Below are 16,465 nucleotides of genomic sequence, written 5' to 3' on the forward strand. Positions count from 1 at the left end.
AAAAAGTTAACCTACACAATGAAAAATATGTAATAAAGTCATGGATAGATGTCAGCAAGATGGCGGAATAGGAAGTCCCAGGCTTTGTCTACCACAGAAACACTGATTTAGCAACAATGTACAGATCAAAATACCTTTAGGAGATTCCCAAAATCTGGCTAAGAAGCTGTAATGCACCAGGAAAACATGATGCCAAAAACAGACACATGGAAATGGGTAAGAGAAGCAATTTCACTCTACCCATGTCAGTCCCTCCCCCAAGCAGTCACAGCTCAGTACCAGGAGAGAATGCCCCAGCTCACAGTTTCTCACTCCAGGGAGGAACGAGAATGAAAGGGTGTTCAACATTCCAGCCCTAGGGACTGGTTTCTGTTCACCTCACTTGGAGTGCTGATGGAAGATGGCATTTTTGCATTCCTGAGGGTAGATAAGAAAAAAGAAAAGTGGGAGGTGATCTGCACAGCTTAGAGTTGCAGAGTTGGCACAGCTTAGCACAATTAGGGGAAGGGACAAAACAAGTCTTCTCCCTCAGGAGGGAGGGAAAAAAGTGGAAGGTGTGCCTGGCATTCTAGTTTTTTCAGAAGACTGCCTGAAATACTGGCATGCACCTCGCCTGACCTGGGGTGGTAATGGGGAGCTGGCCAACTTTGGATGCCTGGCGGCTGATGAGAGGAGTAGGTGGCTGGCTGCTAAGCACAGAGAACTTGCAGTGCTGCAGATAAACACCAGAGGGAGCAAGATCTCAAAAGCTCTTGAATAAGAAACCTGCAAAAGCTTCTCCAACTGAGAAACTGCCCACGCAGACCTAGAGGAGCTGTATCCTTTCCCAAAAGTTTTAGAGGCACCATAATCTGTAACTGGGGTGATTACTGAGGGTCTTCCTCTGTATGAAGCTAATCTATAAAAATCAAGATATGTGATTGATTCTTCAAAAATGTGAATCTTAACACAAAGTTGCAAGATGCGTGAAGAAACAGAAATGTGGCCCAGAGGAGCAATATAAATCTCTGGAAACTGAACCTAAAGAAACAGAAATATTTATTACTTGAAAAAGAATTCAAAATACCCAAAATAAAGATGATCTCTAAGCTCAAGAAAACACTGCATTAAAAAATTACTATCCAGAGAGATTAAAAAAAGCAAATTCTGAAGCTGATGAGTGCAATTACAGAATCGAAAAATTCACTAGGGTGGCTCAAAAGTAGACTCAATCAAGCAGAAGATAAACTCAAAGGTAAACTCAAAGACAGATCATTTGGTATTATCCAGTCAGAGGAACAAAACACAAAAGAAGCCTAAGAGACTTACAGAATAAGGTCAAGAAAACCAATGCATACATGAAGGAGAAGGAAGAGAAAGAAAGAGGTTAAAAAAAAGTTCATTGAAAGAAAATATGGCAAAAAAAAAAAAAAACCTTGAACACCTGAAAACTCAGATTTGGGAAAGTTAATGGACTTCCAGACTGAAGAAGCTCAACAGACTTCCAAGATGAGGAACCCAAAGAAATCCACAGCAAGACACATTATAATCAAATTGCCAAAAAGTCAAAGACTAAGGGAGAATTTTTAAAGTAGCAGGGGAAAAGTGACTCATCATGTACAAGGGGATCCCATAAAACTCTGAGACCTTATAGGCCATAAAGAAATAGGATGAAATATGGAAAGTGCTGAAAGAAAAAACTGCCAACCAAAGGTACTATATCTGGTAAAACTGTCCTCTAGAAATCAAGGAGAAAGAAAGATGTTCCCAGATAAACAATGCTGAGGAAGTTCATACTACCAAACCTGCATTACAAAAAAAAAAAAAAAAAATGCTAGAGGAAGTTCTACAAGTTGAAATATATTATACTGCAACATGAAAGCATATAAAGTATAAATCTCATTAATGAAGGCAAATACATGGACAAATACAGAATACTGTTGTCCTATAATGATGATGTGTAAATCTCTTTAAATTCTACAAAAGAAATTCAAAAATCAAATATTAAAAAAAATCTTAATCATAAAAAATGTTAATGGATACACAATATAAAAGATGTAACTTGTGACATCAGTACCATAAAGAGAAAGGAAGGAATAAAATTACAGAATATTTGTATGTGGCTGAAGTTAACTTGTTTTGTGCTTTTTCAAAATAACACATTTTGAGAAGAAAAAAAAAAAAGTAACATCATTTGTTATTTGACCCTCCTTTTATACTGGCCATCAACTAGAACAGTCAGCAATTAGTGATGGTCTTTTCCACAAGATCTTCGCAAGTTTCACAGATTCATATTAATAATTATGATAGTTAGTTTTCTTTATCCTTATCTGAAAGTATATTTTGCATTAAATTACATTATCAAAGCAGTTTTTTATTAAGATATAACTAATGATAATTTTGTAAGTTTAAGGCATACAATGTATTGATTTGATACTTATCTGTATCAATCTGCCACCACTGTATTAGCTAAAACCTCCATTACATCACATAATTATAATCTTCTTGAGTGAGAACATTTAAGATTTAGTCTATTAGCAATTTTCAAGTATACAATACTGTATTATTAACTGTAATCACAACACTATGTATTAGATCCCAGAACATATTTATATTCTGACTGTAGGCTGTATTCTGACCAACACCTCCCCAACTCCCCAACTCCCCAACCACCAGCCTCTGAAAATCACTGTCTTAATGACTGTTGCTATCAGTTCAGGTTTTTGAAATTTCACATATAAGTGATACCATACAATAGTATATTTATTTCTGTGTCTGATTTATCTCAGTAGCAGAATGCCTTCAAGGTCCATCAATGTAGATGTAAATGGCAGGATTTCCTTCTTTCCAAGGCTGAATAATATTTGTGAGTGTGTGTGTGTAGCAAATCTTCTTTACACGTTCATCTCTTGAAGGACAGTTAGGTTGTCTCCGTATCTTCACTTTTGTGAATAATGCTGAATTAAACATGGGAGTCCAGATATCACTTCAAGATCCTGTTCTCATTTCCTTGGGAATGGTGGATTATATGTTATTCTATTTTTAGAATATTTTCTATTTTCAGGTTCCTGAAAAACCTCCATGTTGTTTTCCAAAGTGGTTAAGTCAGTTTACATTCCCGATAGTGCACAAGGATTCCTATTTCTAGACATCTATACCAAAATTGTTATGCCTTATTTTGAGACTAACCATTCTCATAGGTATGAAGTGATATCTTTTTACGGTTTTGATTTGCATTTCCCTGATGATTAGTGATGTTGAGCACCTTTTCATGTGCCTGTTTGGCCATCTGGATGTCTACTTTAGAAAAACATCTATTCAGGTCCTCTGTTCGTTTTTTAATTAGATCATCTGTTTTTACACTTTTGAGCTGTATGCTTTATATATTTTGGATATTAATCTCTTAACTGACATATGCTCTGCAAATATTTTTTCCCATTCCATAGGTTGCCTTTTTGTTTTATTTCCTTTGCTGTGCACAAGCTTTTTTTTTTCTTTTCTTTTTTGTTCTTTTTTTTAAGATTTTATTTATTTATTCATGAGAGAGACAGAGAGGTAGAGACACAGGCAGAGGGAGAAGCAGGCTCCATGCAAGGAGCCCAACGTGGGACTTGATCCCGGGTCTCCAGGATCACAGCCTGGACTGAAGGCGGTGCTAAACCGTGGGCCACCGGGGCTGCCCTGTGCACAAGCTTTTTTTTTTTTTTTAAGCTTTTTAACTTAATGTAGTCCCACTTGCTGATTTTGCTTTTGTTGCTTGTCCTTTTGTTATCCAAAAAATAGTTCCAAGACCCTAAGTTTCCTTTACTTCCCCCTCCCCCAAGTGTGTACTTTGGGATCTTATGTTAAAGCATTTAATCCATCTGAATTATTTTTTGTGAATAGGGTAAGATAGGGATCCAATTTCATTCTTCTGGACTTGTTATCCAGCTTTCCCAATAATATTTACTGAAATGACTGTTATCTTACCATCTTACTATTCTTGGCTCCCTGTCAATATTAAGTGACCACATATGTAGTTTATTTCTGGGATCTCTAGTCTGTTCTATTGATCTACATGTGTTTTTAAGTATCATACTGTTTTCATAAATATAGATTTGGCCTATAGTTTGAAATCAGGAAATGGGATGCCTCTAGCTTTGCTCTTCTTTCTCAGGATGGCTTTGGCTATGTATTCATGGTCTTTTGTGTATCCATTATAGGTTTATAGTAATGTAACTATGAGGTTCATATATAACACCTATGTATATAGCAGTCTATTTTAAGTTGCTTGTTGTTTAAGTTGCAATACATTCTAGGAGCTCTCTCAACAATGTAGGTTGCATGCACCCTCTTATTGTGACTGGGTTGCAACTGCTATGGGTGCATTGGTGGATGAGGCTGATCCCAGCCTGCCAGGCTTAGAGGCCAGTCTGCAGCTGCTGTGAGTGTTCAGTGAGTAGGGTCAGCACCTGGTGTAGCTGGCTGTGAGGCTTAACTGCACTGCTATGGGTGTGCTCATGGGGCAGGGCTGCCCCCAGCTCAACTCTCCCAAGGAGTTGCTTTGAAGGGGCACTGGTCCTGAATGAGACTGCTCATCAGGCGAGGCTGGGTAGGAGTTGCTTTGGAGGAGAACATGACAGGTCAGTCCACAGGGAAATGCCGTGGCAGGGCAAATAGTGTGAGCAATGGAGATGGAGATGGTCAGAACTGTTGCCTTCATTGGGCCAGCTAGTCTGAAGGAAGACAAAAGAAATGGTGGCTGCTAGCAGTTCCATTCCTGGAGAAAGTTCCCAGAACCTTGCCTTTCTGGCACAAGCCTTAAAATTAGTGAATAAATCCTCATATATGGCCCAGATGCTTTTCAAACTGCTTCCAATATGCTGGGTCTGAATGAGTGGGACTGTCGATGGGCCTTTTAAGAGCACAGTTTTGGTTTCCTATGGCCCTCCACCTCTCCTAGAGTTAAACCCTGATGATTTTCAAGCCAGAATAAATGGGGGCTTGTCTTTCTAGGGTAGGGGTGGTATAGGGAGTGCCCAGTGCAGGGCTTGAATCCCTTGCTCCTCAGGAAGGATCTCCACACCTATTATAGGCCTTCTGTGAGTCACTGGCAATTCCTTTTCAAACTGCTCGTTTTTTTCTGAGTCTCAGTGCAAGCAAGACTGCACATGAGCCCTCTAAGAAGGGAATCTCAGTTTCCTATTGAATTTTTGGATTCCTGGATGTCAAACGTATTGATTTTGCAAGTCAAAGATCCTCAGGCTTATCTCTCCAGTGCAGATCCCAGGTATCAATGTGGGGCACCAATCCCTCATTCCTCCAGGAGAAGCATTGCCTAGTGAATGTTGCCATTCTTGGGGTAAGTTTTTTTTTTTTTTTTTTTTTTGGTAGGACTGTGTTTCTGCCTCTCCTTCCCAGCTTGGTGTGGTCCTTATATTCTCTATTGTGAAAAGCAGTACCTATAGTTTTCAGATCTTTTGCAGAGGGAAGTTATCCATATACAGCCATAGATTTGGTAGGTCTGATGGAGGAGGACAGTTCAGGATTTTCTTATGCTGCCATCTTTCCAGATACTCCAATTAACAATATTTTCTAAATGGTACTTCTATTTTCTTTTAATTTTACTTTTAAGTAATTTCCACATCCAATGTGAGGCTTGAACTCACAACACTGAGATCAAGAGATGTTTGCTCTACTGACTGAGCCAGCCAGGCACCCTTCTAAATGATCCTTCTAGAGATTGAAAATACAATTTCAAAATCTTCTTAAACAATCACTAGAGAGACACAGCAGATAAGGTCCCGCAGAAAAAGAGATCAGTGACCCTGAAGAGACAAGAATTAAAAAAAAAAAACCTTCCAAAACTGAAGCCCAGAGAAAAAGAAGGTTATATAAAATATAAGCAAAATCCTGATGATATGTAGAATATCACATGGTCTAGTACACATGTGAATGAAGTCCCAGAAAGCATGTGTATGTAAGGGAATGGGGCAGAAATAGGGACAGAAAAATTTAATGAAGAAATAATGGGCAAAATTTTTCAAATTTTATAAAAATTTTAATTTCATAGTCTAAGGAAATCAATACATTTTTTAACAGAATAAACACAAAGTAAATAGCACTAAAATACATTATAATCAAATTGTTGAAAACAAGTGATAAAAAAAATCATAAAACAAGGGCACCTGGGTAGCTCAGTCAGTTCTGTCAAACTCTTGGTTTTGGCTCAGGTGGTGATCTCAGAGTCATGGGATTGAGCCCTACATTAGGCTCCATGCTGGGTGTGGAGCCTGCTCAAGATTCTCTCTCCTTCTTCCTCTGCCTCTCTCCCCACCCCTTTCTTTAAAAAAAAGGTCATAAAACTAAGCCAAGGATAAAAATATAGTTCATACATAAGAACAAAGATAAGAATTACTATTGACTTTTCAAAAAATATCTGAAGACATGATCCAGCAATGTTACTTCTAGTTATATACCCACAAGAAGTGAAAGCAGGGACTGCAAGAGATATTTGTGCAATAATGTTCATAGCAGTATTATTCACAATAATCAAAAAGTGGAAATAACCCAAGTATTCATTGGTAGATAAATGGATAAACAAAATGGTATATATACATGCAATGAAAAATTATTCAGCCTTTAAAAGGAAGGAAATTCTGACACATGATACAACATGGATGAACCTTGAAATTACTATGCTAAATTAAATAGGCAAACACAAGAAGACAAATATTGTATAATCCTATTTTTAGAGGTACTAGAATAGTCAAATTCATAAAGTGAGAAACCAGAATACCCAAAGATGGGGGGAAAGGTGACTGGGGAATTACTGTTTAATGGGTCCAGAGTTTGAGTTTGAAATGATGAAAAAATTCTAGAGATGGATGGTGGTGATGGTCACACAATACTGTGAAAGTAGTTAATGTTAATGAACTTAAAAATAGTTAAAATAGTAAATTTGATGCTACATATACTTTACCACATACACAAATACACAAAAAAAGAATACAATGAAGATACCATACTGAAAAGACAAAAACAAAACAAAATCAAAGCTAAACACAACAGAATGACAGCTTGCTAGAAAGAAAAAAGTCAACCAAGAATTCTATACCCAGTGAAAATATCCTTCAAAAGTAAAGACAAAATAAAGGTATTTCCAGACAAAAGCTGATAGAATCTATCTCCGGCACATAAGAACTCTTAGTAAAAGAAGTACTTTAGGCTGAAGAAGAATGTGACATTAGATACATTATATAGCCAGTTTAAACCCACACACTCAGATTGCAAACCTTGAATCCTTACCACTAGATTTCAGTACTTTTTTTGAAGCTGAGGACGTAAAAAAAAAAAAAAAAAAAAAACAGGAAAATGACAAATGTTCCTTCTCTAACAGTACTGTAATATGGTTTCAAAGGATCATACTTAATTTATATTAGTGGATTTGGGTAGTATATATCTGGTCTTTACACATATCTTTTTTTAAAATATTTTATTTATTTATTCATGATAGACATAGGGAGAGAGAGAGGCAGAGACACAGGCAGAGGGAGAAGCAGGCTCCATGCAGGGAGCCCGACACGGGACTCGATCCTGGGACTTCAGGATCGTACCCTGGGCCAAAGGCAGGCGCTAAACCGCTGAGCCACCCAGGGATCCCCTGGTCTTTACACATATCTAATTATATAACCCAGAATATACTCACTTTAGTTTGAAGGCAAACATTCCAAATTGTATTCTTTGTTACTTACCTGTATGATTCAAACCTGTATTATTGTGTTATTATTTTTTGTTCAGGAAAAGGGATTGGGAATGGAAAAAAAAAAAAGATTGTTTCTTTACTTCTGTTTTAGACTTTTTTTTTAGATCATCTCATTCTTTGTAGTTTAAATTTAAGAATTTTAAAGTTTTAAAATGTTTGTAAACTTTAATTTTTTTCAAGTTTAAAACTATATCATGCCCTCTTTCAAGAAGAACTTTAAATCCCACTTCTTAGGAAAACATTTTATTTCTGCTTAGTTAACAATTTTTTAAAAGATGATTAAAAAAAGGAATGTTTTCAGGCACCTGAGTGGCTCAGGGGTTAAGTGTCTGCCTTTGGCTCAGATCATGATCTCAGCATCCTGGGATCCCACAGGTACCCTGCTTGTGCTCTTCTTCTCCCTCTGTTACTCCCCGCCCCCCTCCCCTTGTGCTCTCTGGGTCTATCTCTCTGTCAAACAAATAAATAAAATCTTTAAAAACTAAAAAAAGGAATGTTTGCTCTACATACCCTCCAAATAATCATCTTATTTTTTTTCTGGGAGTGATGTTACGCAAAACAATATAAATTAATAAAAATAAAATAACCTAAACATCAGCATTTAATCTGAATAGTATAAACAAAGTGATTCAGAGAAAGAAAAAGAGTAGTAATTTCTTAAATATTCAATCTATTGAACAACTTCTCAACTCAGGTATAGTCTGTTGTCTTTGGCTTAGTCCAATATCAAAGATGGCAATTCTAAATCCGCATGCATGGGGTCCTCTTAATTCCGTTGCAGGAAAACATCTGCCTGAAGAAATTACTAGGCATTTACTATTTATTACAGTGAAAGGACAAAAAGTGCATTTCCTATTTCTCATTTCCTTCTTTGGCCTCCCTCTCTTCCTCCTTCCGTCTGTGTCCCTCAGTCTAGATCTTTCTCTCCCTCTGTCTCTCTTCCTGTCCATCTTACCTGGAAATTTTTCTAAAAACTCATGCACTCCTTTCTAAGGTTCCAGTACCCTCATCATCATCTCAAACTAGTATTAGTGTCTGTCAGTAGCTTCTTCTCACTCCAGTTTATTTCACTGTTGTCACTGTACTAATCTTTCTTTAAACTTGTCTGTGATCAGTCTCTTGTTTCAAAACCTCATAACTCATCATTGCCTACAGATTAAAATCACAATTTCCTGGCATGATATATAGGGTCTTTTATATCACAACTCTAACTTTTTTTGGAAACTCAGTATTTTCTGTTAATACTCTATATCTTCTTTCTTCACTATTTCTCATCTTCATATTATATCCAATAATAATAGATAACATTTATTGACAGTTTACTATGTGCCAAGTACTTTCTACATAAATGTTTTTTATCTACAAAGTCATGTGCCAGGCTCTTTTCTAAGCATTTAACAAATAATAACTTGGGGCACCTGGCTGGCTCAGCTGATAGAGTGTGAAACTCTTGATCTCAGGATCATGGAGATGGAACCCTACACTGGGTGTAGAGCCTACTTTAAAAATAAAATAAAATGTTATTTTAATAACCTAAATAATAACTCATTTAATATTCATAACAACCCTTTGAGACAGGTGTTACCATTACTCCATTTTACTGTCTATTGACAGAAAGTAGATCAGTGGTTGCCTAGGGTTGAGAGGAATGGAGAAAGTGGGAAGTAACTGCTAAATGGCATGGAGTTTCTTTATGGAGTGATGAGAATTTTTGGAATCAGAGAATGGTGATGGCTGCACAGCTTTGTAAATATACTAAAAAACAGTGAATTATGCATGCTAACCTGGTGAATTATTAAATGTATTTATTATTATATATTAATTATTTATTTAAAAATTATTGAAATTATTAAATTGGTTAATTATTTTAAATGTTTAGCAGAAGAAATAGGCAGACCTTGAGGCAGAATATTTCCTATTGTTGCTTGGGCACAATAGCTGAATTCTTCAAAGCATCTTATTTCACAGACAAATATTATCAATGCCAAATGATTTGGGCAAGAAATTTTGGTATATAGTTAAGCCAGAAGTCAATGTAATCCTTTGAGAGAACAAAGATAACTGGATAAATGAAAGCACATGCAGGAAGAGGATCCTCCAAAAATGCTCACCTCTTCCACAGGAGACCAGTACTTGCAGTTACTGCAGATGCTCCTAGGAAAGCCACCATCATTAGTCGTCGCCTGATCTGGGTGGGCTGTGATCCTCCGTGGTAACATCGAGAGCCCACAGCCAGTTCTGCCAATGCAGAAAGGGAGTTAAGACGAAACATTCTGTGGATAAAAAGTAGAAATGTTATTCCTAACTAGTAGTAGGGTAGTGACAGTGATGATGATGATGATGAAGATGACATATGAAAGTTGCCAACAAACGTTACAGACTAACTCAATGGCAGATTAAACACTTTTCGATACCAATACCATATAATATCCCATTTAACCCACAGAACAGTTGTATGAGAAAAATACTACTTGTAACCTGATATATCAAAGTACAATTAGAAGACAAAAAAAAAACATAGTAATTTGAACAGGGAAAGTTTAACATAAAGCATTATTAACTATAACACAGGTAAAATACTAAGGGTTAAAAAGAACAGATAAAGTGAGCAGCTACTACTTCGAGGGGTGATGCAGAACAACAGGGGAGGGATAAATCTGTAAAGAGGCCCCTCTCAACATGGCTGAGATATAGGCCTGTGGTGAGGATACAACCACGGATGTCTGAGAAATATACTAAAGTGCCAGGCCAACAGAAGTCACTATAAAGTCATCTAGTAGGAACTCAATATGTCAGTAGAACTCAGAAAAGTACCCATGGGGAGATGTTCAAGTATGGAACTCACTAGGAAAATGCATTTGGGAGTATTGCTACTAAAACTCCCTAAGGGGTTGAGAGCACCAAGTCATTCCACATGCTGCTGGCTACTGTGTGCTACAGGAGCAAGCAGGAAGAGCATACAAGAATCAGGAAGAAAAACTCCTCCCTTCTCTAGTCTCCCTCTAGACCTTCAACTGACAAACCTTAACAAAAGGTGGCAAGAGAGAAATTTCTAGTATCACAAAAAGGACAATGAAAGATGGATTTAGCATTGCAAAGCAACAGATCTGTAAGTGGAACAACCATTTTAAAGATGCGGGAAACTGAGGGGCCTGGGGGGCTCAGTGGTTCTGCTCAGGGCGTTTTAATTAAATCTTTTTCATTCCAGGTCCTTGGAAGGTCTCCTACTCACCAAATTCTTCCGTTTCATACTTATAATTTCACCTGTTCCTCTCACTGTTTAACTCAGAAACATCTGTATTAGGTCATATTATTGTTCAAAACCCAGTCACTTACCCATCCCCCATCCCAGGTAAATACTATTTTCCACACTCTTTTCATTTTGGGTGCGTATCTTGCCATAGACCTTGCTTTGACCAACAGAATGTGGGCCAGTTCCACAAAGCACTTTTAAGAAGTATTGCTACTAGCATTCTCGTGCTCCTGCACTCTATGAAGAGAAGACCATGCCCCTGACAGACATGATCCTTCAACCTGGGTTCCATAATGAATGCATCTCAGCCTGGAGCCAGGCAATGTGAAGACTAGCTGGGCGAGCAGAGCTCAGCCAACCTATAGAATGCTAATGAGAAATAAACGTTTATGATTAAAAGTCACTAAAATTGGGAGTTTTTACTGCCACAGCAAAGGCTAATTGAGCATACAAGAGAATTACTGGGAAGTTCTCATTCAACAAAAATGTCTGAAGTTCATACTATCAGATAAGACCTAACAGGCCAAAAAGAACTCTACATTCTAATTAGGCAAGATACACATGAAACATTTTTTTTCCACATGAAACATTTTTTTAATGATACATTTCTAAACTGGTATCTTGAAGAAGTATCAAAATATTAGGGTATAGATATTAGAGAATTAAAAAAAATTTTAAATATCAGGTAAGACTAGGTTAGTCAGCAAAGGCTTTTGTTTACTTCTGGGCCTCAGAATGATATAAAATTTTGATCAGTTCGGGGCAGCCCAGGTGGCCAGCGGGTTAGCGCCGCCTTTGGCCCAGGGTATGATCCTGGAGACCCAGGATCAAGTCCCACGTTGCACTGCCTGCATGGAGCCTGCTTCTCCCTCTGCCTGTGTCTCTGCCTCTCTCTCTCTCTCTGTCTCTCATAAACAAATAAGTAAAATCTTTTTTTAAAAAAAATGATAGCTATCTCATGGATGGCTCAAAGACAGGATCATTTCTGGTACCTCTATACAGAGAATTAATAGAAAATTATTTTTTCCCTCTAGACAATATCTTGAGGCCAGAGTACAGTCTTCATTCTTTTATTCCACCAGGGAGGCTGAAAGAGAAAGGGGCATTTCTTCCTGGTTGTATGACTTTTTATAGTGGCAATTCATTCAAATCACATATTCATTCTCCTCCCCTTTGTCCCAAAGCACAGTTCACCGCTTCTTAATTTAAATTATCTTGCACTTTATACATATCTTCCTATGGCAATTAATACATTCGCTCATATGTAAGTTGGCCTTCCCCACTTGGCTCTCAGCCTTCTTTAAGGCCAAAATTATTTTTCCTCTTTATAACCATACAGTCTAGTGTGGAGCCTGTTACATTATAGGTATCTAAAATATTTAACTATGTAAAGTACAAATCATACAAGTACTGGCTCCTAACATTTAAGTATACTTCTAAGCCTCAAAATACTAAGAAAAGTATGTCTTTTACCATTTGGGTTCAAATCAAGTTAGACTACTTAGCTATCTCTTAACATCACAGAGCCAGTAACTAACCCTCCTCTGGGACCTATACCTACAATCTCTTAAGTAAACCTATCCCTTAGTCGTTTTCATTCAATCTAGACCCAATTTCAAAATTGGACCTAAATTCTGCCCTTATGGACAAAGTGGGAAAAGAATTTTTTTTCTTTCCTATTTCCTATGACCCAAGCTGCAGCAACACAATTTTTTAACCTTCCCCAACCCCAGAAATCATCTCATTTTATTGCACATATCCTAGCAAAATCCAGCACCAATGAGATTGTTCACTATATTTTCTTCCTGCCTGTCAACAACCGATTCACTTTTAAATTAACATTTTCCACGCCCACAGCACACTTGGATACGTAGCATTGCTTTTATCTATAATAGAAGTGAATACTCTACTTTCTCTTCAGATTGAATAAATCTCCTTATAATAAAAATGAGCACGACTAAAACATATATATCTGGAGAAAACTTATTCATCCCTGACAAAAGAAAGAAAAGAGCATTCAGAAGTTTTTAATGTGAAAGGCAAATAACATAACCAGCTCAAAAGTTAGAACAAGCAAGGAGTGTGTAAGACTAGAAGATAGATTAGATATTCTCCATAAATAGACATATGTCCACATAATAGACATCTCATAAATAGACATATGTTCACCAACATAATCCCATTTTTCAGTTAAAAATATATAAATAGACATATGATCAAACAGGTAAGCCATAATCACTTTAGAAGGTCATCTGAATTCTGGACTGAGAAATCTGATCATATATACAACAGGAAACTACAACATACTTTACATTGGAAAAGAATGTGATGAAGGTATTTTCTTAAAGAATAGCTATCTATCAGAAGTGAATAGAATAGGGGGATCCCTAGGTGGCTCAGCGGTTTGGCGCCTGCCTTTGGCCCAGGGCGTGATCCTGGAATCCTGGGATCGAGTCCCGCGTCGGGCTCCTGGCATGGAGCCTGCTTATCCCTCTGTTTATATCTCTGCCTCTCTCTCTCTCTCTATGTCTATCATAAATAAATAAAAAAATAAATGTTAAAAAAGAAGTCAGAATAAATTGCAAAGAACAAAGGCAGAAAGAGCTAGTAGAAGCTCTTAGTACAGCCAGAAGGCAAATAATAATCTAAGTATTGGGTGATAAGTGCCTAGATGATAAATGCAGAACCAAAAATTAAATTTAAAGGTCCAAAGAGAGACAAAAACCATCAGATATTAGTATCCAACACACACTGATATGTAAGTGTGAAGGAGATGGAAGACAGAAAGGAGAAGGAGATTGAAACAATAATACCAACTAGCAGATCATAGAAGTTAAATGGAATAGGAATCCAATGACCCAAGACCTAGCCTCACCTCTACTACAGAGCTGTGGACAAAGGAAACTTATTTCCCTTTCTTAAGGAAGAATTTTATAAAATGAGAGAATTGCCTAAATGAGCTTTAGGGTTCTTTTTATCTTATAATGCTCTCTAATCTTGGTGAAAAGATGTATGGCAAAAGTTTAATCTATTTCATGGGGGGGGGGAGTAAGATCATATCAGAAAAATCAAGATGTATTAGTTTTGAGAATACATGTCCCTATGCTCTGGTGCTTGAAGATTTTAAATTTTAATAGTTTTGGGTAGCCCAGGTGGCTCAGCGGTTTAGCACCACCTTCAGCCCAGGGCGCAATCCTGGAGACCAGTGATCGAGACCCACATCGGGCTCCCTGCATGGAGCCTGTGTCTCCCTCTGCCTGTGTCTCTGCCTCTTTTAAAGATAAATGAAATATTTAAAAATAAATAAATAAATAATAAATAAATAAATTTTGATAGTTTTAAGTTCTACTAACTGTTTGCTTACATTTTAATGTTGCAATTCAAATGTTACTGTCTACATCATTTCACCACTGGTTTTGATCTCATTCCCTAGAGTACACATCAAAAGATATATTTAGGGGCACATGGCTGGCTCAATGGGTGGAGTTTGCAACTCTTGATCTCAAGGTTATGAGTTTGAGCCCCACATTTGGGTAGAGATTACTTGAAAATTTTTAAATCTTAAAAAATATATATCTATTCATCTTCTCTTGTGCAATTTTCACAGATGCCAAGCAAACGAAGAAAAAGAATGAGAAAAAGACTCTATTATAATTTTAATTCCTAACTTTATAGTTAAGAAAGGGTGTAACTAGTCCAATGTATTCATTTTTGATGAGAGACCATGTAAACAGATCTAAGGAGATTAGCTTTCCAATTGAGTCTGGAAAACTGAATAGGCCAACTGGCAGCAGTTATGTAGTAATGAAGCATGTTTATGAGAAGGATTAAATTTAATCAAGAGGAGTGCATTTTTCTTCCTTAACAGTACTCCACTCCCTTTCAACTCCCAACCCCCGCCCAAAGCATGCCTCTAAAAAGTAGCTTTCATGTGAACTGAAAAAAGATGAAGAGGTATTTCCAACTAAGAAATATCAAGGGAGCCAAGTGAAAGATAACTTTGTTACCAAAGGAAAGCATTATCCAACAAGAAAAAGAACAGTATTTTTAAAACCTCTAACAACATTACTGTTTCTGTATCTATTATTTTAAGACTATTAAGCTTAATACATTGCTTTTGATAACCTTCAAAGAGTCACAAGACCAAGAAATCATTTAATTCAACATCTTTATTTTACAGATAAAGAACTGAGATCCAGAAAAGTTATGTGGTTTACTCACAGCTAATTAGTACAAAAATCTACAGTAGATCCGAGAATTCTTGATTCCCAAATAAATAACCTAAAGGGGAAGAAAACTTTTTCAAAATTCTTCTCAGCAAAATAAATGTAATAGTTACACTCCAAAATGAGATCAAATGCCCAACTACAGAAAAATAAACAACAGTATAACACAATACAAAAATATGCTAATCATAAAATATTATTAAGATATTTCACAAACCAACAGAAAGTTGGGCTAAAGAAATTAAAAAACAAAAAAAAAAGAAATTAAAAAACAGTTGTAAGAAGAAGTAAAAATGGCTCTGAGAACTATGAAAAGATACTTAATCTCATTAATATTAATAATAGAATGCATATTACAGCTATACTGATACTGCTTCTCACTTGTCAAGCTGGCAAAAAATCCAACTTTGAAAATACACCTGTTGGCCATACTTTAAAAATGGTACTGCTAAGGAATGTGTAAGCTGGTACTATCTACTTCCTAAAAGAGAAAAAAAAGGTGCAATCTATAGAGACAATTTGGCAATATCCATTAAAATCACCCATATAAAACTGCATTCGGTCACCCAGACAATTGCACTTTTGATAAAATATCTTAATAATATACTTGCATACTTCTGAAATTATACACACACAAACATGGTTATTCACATCATGGTGGTAACAGCAACAGTCTAAAATCCACCTCAATGTTCGCTAGGAGAAAACTGGCTAAACCATGATAAATACACACAAGGCAATACCGTGTAGCAATAATAGGGAATGAAAAACCTATGTATAGATTTGAAGAGTTTCGTGACATGTTAAAAAAGCAAGTTGTGGCATAGCATATATGATATGCTACCCTTTTATGTAAAATGAAGAGAAATAAGAATGCATACTTGTATGCTCCTATTATAACGCCAGAAGGACAAACAATAAAGTAATAGTAGTGGTGCTACCAGGGGTGGAAGATGGGTGATATGAGACAAAGAGATGTTTATAATATACCACTTTATTTTAAAACTTTTTTAATTTATTGAGAGAAAGAGAATGAGAGAAGGCAAGCAGGGGAGGGGAAGAGGGAGAGAGAGAGACAAAATCTGAAAACAGGCTCCCTGCTGAGTGTGGAGTCCAACCAAGGGGCTCAATCTCAGATCTTGAGATCATGATCTGAGTCGAAATCAAGAATCAGATGCTCAACCGACTAAGCTACTCAGGTGCCCCTATACCACTTCATTTTTTAAACTATGCTTATGTATTTATCCATGTAAACAAACATAT

The 16,465-nt window shown here is 36.7% G+C and overlaps 1 protein-coding gene across 11 annotated transcripts in view; it reads right to left on the minus strand.

Annotated features, from left to right (window-relative positions):
* MICU1 (mitochondrial calcium uptake 1) overlaps positions 1-16,465 on the minus strand; it is a 248,383-nt gene that overhangs the window by 181,349 nt on the left and 50,569 nt on the right. For all 11 annotated transcript variants that reach the window (XM_038534294.1, XM_038534296.1, XM_038534288.1 and 8 more), the window contains one exon: positions 9,835-9,996. In XM_038534294.1, the coding sequence (XP_038390222.1) occupies positions 9,835-9,942 (108 nt within the window). In that variant the 5' untranslated portion in view covers positions 9,943-9,996. The remainder of the gene's footprint in view (positions 1-9,834; positions 9,997-16,465) is intronic.

This window comes from Canis lupus, chromosome 4 (assembly GCF_011100685.1).
Source record: "Canis lupus familiaris isolate Mischka breed German Shepherd chromosome 4, alternate assembly UU_Cfam_GSD_1.0, whole genome shotgun sequence".
Classification (NCBI taxonomy): domain Eukaryota; kingdom Metazoa; phylum Chordata; class Mammalia; order Carnivora; family Canidae; genus Canis; species Canis lupus.